This window comes from Acomys russatus, chromosome 4 (genome assembly GCF_903995435.1).
Source record: "Acomys russatus chromosome 4, mAcoRus1.1, whole genome shotgun sequence".
Taxonomy (NCBI): Eukaryota; Metazoa; Chordata; class Mammalia; order Rodentia; family Muridae; genus Acomys; species Acomys russatus.
The window spans coordinates 57268845-57274844 of NC_067140.1; the positions used below are offsets into that span (position 1 = coordinate 57268845).

Here is a 6000-nt window from a genome sequence, read left to right on the forward strand (position 1 = left end):
ATAGCAACATTATACAAATGTAGATGAAAAGTTCAAACAGCACAAATATCTACCAGCTGATGAAAAGAGAATATGGAACACATTACAACATGGATAGGCCTTGAAAACATTATGGCTATTGAAAGGAGTCAGATGCAAGGGGGCACATCTTGTATGATGCCATTTCTATGAAATGTCCAGAATAGGCAGAGATTGAAAGTAGATTAGGGACCTGAATGCCTCCTCCTCCTCCTCCTCCTCCTCCTCCTCCTCCTCCCTCCTCCTCCTCCTTCCCTCCTCCTCCTCCTCCTCCTTTTTCAACAGGCCCTCTCTACATAGCTATACAGCCCTGACTTGGAACTCACTCTGTAAACCAAACTGTCTTCAAACTCACAGAGATCCTCCTGCCTCTGCCTCCTGAGTGCTGGGACTGAAGTGCAGAGCCACACCAGGCTCTGGCTGCTTCTTCCTGAGATGATGATAATGTTTTGAGACTAGTGGCACTTTCAGGACTATATGAGCACCCTTAACTGTATGCTTCAAATGTATGGACTTTATTATGTTTCAATAAGGCCGTTAGAAACAAATGAGACTCAAATCAACTATATAAAAGAATCATAACAAATATTAGTGGCTATCTTTTGTTTTAAAGAGTCAGGACCACCCTCACACAGGATCACAGTTACACAGGTTAGCCTAAAACCCACCAGGCTAGCCTGGAATTTACATCCTGTCTCAGCCTCCCCAGCTGCTAGGATTATAGGCATGTGCCACCACATCCAGCCTAATCTTCTAAACATTCTAGGTTATTTTGCTTATTGTTAACATACATGTTTTAATTAACTAGTTGTTCATTATCATCATCAAAGAAACATAAGACTAATAGTCAGCACATATAGGTTCACGGGCATTTTGTTATTTGAAGACTTCCCTATCTTATGTAAAACCACTTGCATTTGTTTCAAGTTTTAGTTTCTCTCAGCAGGTTAGCTGGGTCCTGTCTACTTTTTTATCTTTACCACAACCTTGTATCATGCCATCCACACTTGGGGTTGCCGGGGATTTAAAAAAAAAAAACAAAAAAAACAAACAAACAAAAAAAACAGGCTTCCAAAAAAAAAAAAAATAGAGGGCTTTGTCTCATGTTAAACCCAGATTAGATTTGTGACTCAAGTTAGGAGATCTTTCATTGCCAACAGCTGTTGTTCATTGATGGCATGTTCAGAAAAAATATTCCAACCTTGCCTCTTGGGGGAAGAACTTGACTTTTTCCTAATAATAATAAAAAAGGAATTCATCCCTTAGGAGACCAGTTGACTGGGCAGAGAGCACTAATTGGCTCAGGTCTGTGCGTGACTGAGTCCACCCAACATGTGGGGCAACACCTGCCTGACAGGAAGTGCTTCACTGTCCTCCAGAGACACTACAAGCCAAGTCAACTCCACCTATGACACATGGATGCTTGTGCACCCAAACACCGTGCTTAGCTTTCTTTTTCACAAACAAATACGATTCCATTATTTTGCTGTACCATATTTTGTTTATCTATATTCAAGTAGGATGTTCATTTTCAATTTAGAGTTTTCTTCTTGAAGTGAGGAGAGAGTGAAGAAAATAACAAGGAAATAACAAGATGGTAGGAAATCACAAAGTTAGTGATCTCAGTCTCTGTCGTAGAGAGAGATACTTCTTCATGAGTACCCAGAAGCATGCAAAAGAATGATGACTATAAGATTGTTTGTCTGTCTAAAACAATGGGAATTATCTAAGCATCCACTAGAAGAAGATGAGATGAACAAATCATACATTGTAGAATACCATACAAAATGGAAAATATTGAGATAGGTCTGTACATGCTACTGGCATGACATGGGCACTGCCACACTACAAGGCATGCTGTTAGTGGAAAAAATATTGTTTATATTTATAGCATGATAATTCTCGATTTACAACACTTGTTGATCCAATTGACCAAAGACTGGAAACAATGATTATTCATGGTGAAGTTGAGGCTCTTAGAACTTTATCTGCAGTTACTGTTTATTATATTCCAATTAGATCCTCACGCATTTCCTTTGTAATTAAAAATTGTACACATTTGACATGGAAATTAAGGAGATAGTAAAATATTTATTACTATGCGCAGTGAATAAAGGTGAAGATGTAACCTTTGTAGAGCTAAAAGCCCCGCCCCGTATACACGGCTTCAGGAATTACGCTCACAGGCTTTTCATCTTCAGAGCGGCTCTTCATCTAGAGAAGAGAGGATGATGGAGACAAAGGATGGTGGGAAGACTTCTGAAGTTAAGGGAAAAGAGGCGACATGAAGATCCAGAGAACGCTAACACCGTAAGGAAGATTCAAGACGATGGTCCAAACCCTGACAGAAGAGGCAGGGACTAGAGGAGTGAGCTGGCCAGTGTGAAAAAGTCAGCTGGTGTCAGAGGACAGGAATCCCAACGCCTGTGCCACCCTACTGTGGAGGCAGCCATGGTAGCATGCAGCGAGGCTTACCCTCCACCCTGCCTCCTGGTTCTCAGGGGACCGGTGAGTCCTTAGGGTTCTTGGCTCCCTTCCTAAATAAGCTCTGTACCTGTCGCTTAGTCGCCCTTGCTGTGTCTGGCCACTCATTGTCCCCACTTTCTAGCCACCCCATGGGGCTTCCCTACCTTGGGCCATAGTGGCTGCTTCTGGCTCCTTGGCTGCTTCCCTGAAGACAGCTTGATGAATCGGAGCTTTAGGAAACTGAGCCTAGAGTGTCTGTTTCCCCTTCCATGACGAGGCTCCAAGAGACACTGGAGGTGGGGCTAGCTGCTGCACTGCCACCACCGACAGGGCAGATCACAACTGGTTTTCTCACCTGCCCTCTGGGTTTTCTTGGCAGCGTTGCTTAGCTGAGAGGAGGTGTGGAGTCTGTGGAACCATCGGGGCCTTTTGCTATTGGGCCTTTGATAGCTCTTGGGCAACAGGGCTATGGTAAGGGAGCCAGTAGGAACTAGTGAATGCATGGGGCCTCCATGGGGTGGAGGGGACTGTGTTTCTGCAGGAAGGTGTGTCAGGGTCCTAGGACTGTTGCTCACAACAAAGAGAGCCTCAGCAAGCCCTTGCACTTGATCCCTCTCTTTCTGGGGTTTAAGTACAAACAGAACCTACTCTGGACTGTCCTTGATCGGACTTTTCCTCGAACTCCCCCCCCACCCCCCCGCAGTTGCACTCTCTCAAGTGAGACCTTCCAGGCTTACCGTGCATCTCAAATAAAATTAGCAGAGGCGGGGCTGGAGAGATGGCCCAGAGGTTAAGAGCACGGGCTGTTCTTCCAGAGGACCTGAGTATGAGTCCAAACATCTATATGGGGGGCTCACAACTGTCCTTAATGTCAGTTCCAGGGGGAGCTGATGCCCTCTTCTGGCTCTCTACAGGAACCAGGCATGCACATGGTACACAGATGTTCATGCAAGCACTTGTACATACACATGAAACTAAAGAAAAAAAGTTTTAAATGAAAGAAAAAGACAAGATGGACCTGGTAGAGCAATTGCCTAGCAATACCCAAGGCTCTCCAGGCAGGGAGTGGGGGTAGGGTGGGGGATTGATGTATTGTATTGATGTATTGTATTAAGGAGCAAGTCACTAAAGGAGAAGACTGGAGAAGGATCCTGTGTGAGGAGTAGGTGGGATACCCACCCACTCTGCCTTCCTGCTGAGAGAGACCGATCCATCAGTGTCATCTTCACTCTTGTTTTCAATTCTCAGCTTTTATGTGTACAGAGCCACAAACACAGTTCTCTGAGGTTATTGGTCTGTTGCCATGCTGGAGTTTGAACCCAGGGCCTCAAGCATGCTAAGCGAACACCCTGTGGCAGCCCTGTAGCCCCAATTCACTAATACATCTGCACCTACTTAGTCCTCCACCTCCCTCAACTCACTGACCCTGCCGCTCCTGCCTTTCCTCCCAGGCCCATCTGCTCAATCCTCTGTGTGCTGCTTTGCTCCCGCTTGCCCTTCACCTTCATCCTGTCTACTGTCCATCCCGGGCTCCCTGACAGCTACTCCCTCTGAAGGCAGGAGCCCTTTCCAGCTCTCATCTCGAGGAACCTTTTACAGTTCTGAGTACACAGGCTTTTCTCTCCATTAAAACATTCCCTGCTCTCTCTCTTTCTCTTCTTCTTCTTCTTCTTCCTCTCTCTCTTCTCTCTTCCTCTCTTTGTTCCTCTCCTCTCTCCCTCTCTTCCTTTCTTTCTCTGTTACTCTCTCTCCTTTCTCGCTTCCTCTGTTACTCCCTCTCCTCTCCTCTTCTCTTCTGTCTCTCTCTGTCTCTCTCTGTCTCTCTCTCTCTCTCTCCCTTTCTCAGACCCAGTCACAGTCTCCCTTCGCTCCCATGTTGGTGCTTTCCAGGCGTGTCCCAGTGCTTTGCCTATTCTCACTCCAGTCACCCCCTCACGACTTAGGTGATCCCCGGAACTGTGGCCTGCAAACCCTCTTCTTTGCCAACTTTTGACACTTCACACCCAGTGTGCCCGTGTGGCTCCTTTCCCCTGCCTTTCCTCCTGCATTTCCAGTCTTGGTGAGCGAGGACACTGCATGCAGGCGATGAAGGAAACACCAGGACCACTTCTCTTCTTACCTCCCTTTAGCTCATCAGTCCAGTTCAACCCCCAGTGAGCACCTAAAACTGGCTCTTCCTGTGTCCCTCAGCTCTGCTTTACTGAAACACCAGCTGTCTAGATAACAGCATCTACCCAGCTTCCTGACCTACTTTCTCCAAATTCATTACTGATTTTTCAATACTTTTAAAATTATATTGTTTCCTCCCTCCAACCTTTCCCATATACTATACCTCAGTCCCAACTGCTCCTTCTCAAACTCATGGCCTTTGTTTCTCACCACTGATAGTTCTGAAGGACCAATTCAAACAAATTGACGCTCTGCTGAGGATCCAACAATGAGTGAAGTCCAAACCTCTCAACAGTCTCTACCAAAAGTCAGGGGCTTACTTCCCTGCTCACCTCTCTCCATATCCAAAACATCTCTCCATATCATAATTAACACCATTGCCAGTGATTAATTATGACTGTAGATAATAGTGGTACTACCACTAGTACAATCGGCAGTTATTTTTTCGTGCTCGATATTGCTTTAAATTCTTGTGTGAATTAGCCCTTTTAGTCTCGCAACATGTCTATGAATCCGTTTTCTTTCTTCTGTTTAACCTTTTATTAAGTATCACATAACGTGCCCATAGTATATAATAAGCTATACAGCCTTCTAGCAGGAACGGACGACCACAGCTGAGTTAACTTTTTTTCATCAGCCAGGGAAATGTTTCCTTAGTCAATGTTCTCCAGGCCCCTGGACACATGGTAGCGATTAACTCCAGAGACGCGTCTATCTCGCTCCATCAAATACCAATGGTACCGAAGTCGGCAAACTCTTTTTTCCTTGTTCCCGTTGGTGAGCTTGTGGATGTACGCAGTGGACACGCCGGGAATGAGCAAACACACGCTCATGATGGCAAGGCCAGGAAGAATCTCAAACCACATCTCCGCACCGTAACTCAAACGCCAAACTGTAACGGCTCCTCAGAGGTGACCCGGTTTCACCTCCCTTCCGGTAGCACGCGGGAGGGGCGGTGCCCCGGAAGGTTCTAGGAGGTTTTTTTGTTTAAATTCACATTACATCCCCATTATTATCCCCTTACTCGAATCTTCCTGTTCCCACCCTCCCTCCCTCCTCTCTTCTGCCCTATTCCCCTCCCCTAGATCTCTAAAAATGGGGGGTGCCTCCTCCCCCCCCCCCCCGCCGTCTGATCACAGTCTATTAGGTCTCATAAGGGTAGCCTGCATCCTCTTCCTCTGTGTGCTCACAAGTCCGCCCCACCAGGGCCAGGGGTCAAATCACAGCCGGCCTCAGTAACAACACCCCCTGTAATCCCAGCACTCTGGGAGGCAGAGGCAGGTGGATCGCTGTGAGTTCGAGACCAGCTTGGTCTACAGAGTGAGTCCAGGACAGCCAAGTCTACAC

At 46.4% G+C, this 6000-nt stretch overlaps 2 protein-coding genes across 2 annotated transcripts in view; both read right to left on the reverse strand.

Annotated features, from left to right (window-relative positions):
* The window catches only part of Tgm5 (transglutaminase 5), a 36932-nt gene extending 34087 nt beyond the window's left edge, over positions 1–2845 (reverse strand). Inside the window, exon 1 of the mRNA XM_051145034.1 lies at positions 2649–2845. Within this exon, the coding sequence (XP_051000991.1) occupies positions 2649–2658 (10 nt within the window). The 5' untranslated portion in view covers positions 2659–2845. The remainder of the gene's footprint in view (positions 1–2648) is intronic.
* A 2461-nt stretch (positions 2846–5306) lies between these two features.
* LOC127188612 (NADH dehydrogenase [ubiquinone] 1 alpha subcomplex subunit 1-like) lies at positions 5307–5519 on the reverse strand. The gene has a single exon (XM_051145036.1). It carries the CDS (start codon positions 5517–5519, stop codon positions 5307–5309), a length of 213 nt encoding a protein of 70 aa, XP_051000993.1.
* Between the last annotated feature and the right edge of the window lie 481 nt (positions 5520–6000).

Coding starts and splice junctions, on each gene's coding strand:
- LOC127188612 (XM_051145036.1), bottom strand. CDS start 5,519: ATGTGGTTTGAGATTCTTCCTGGCCTTGCCATCATGAGCGTGTGTTTG.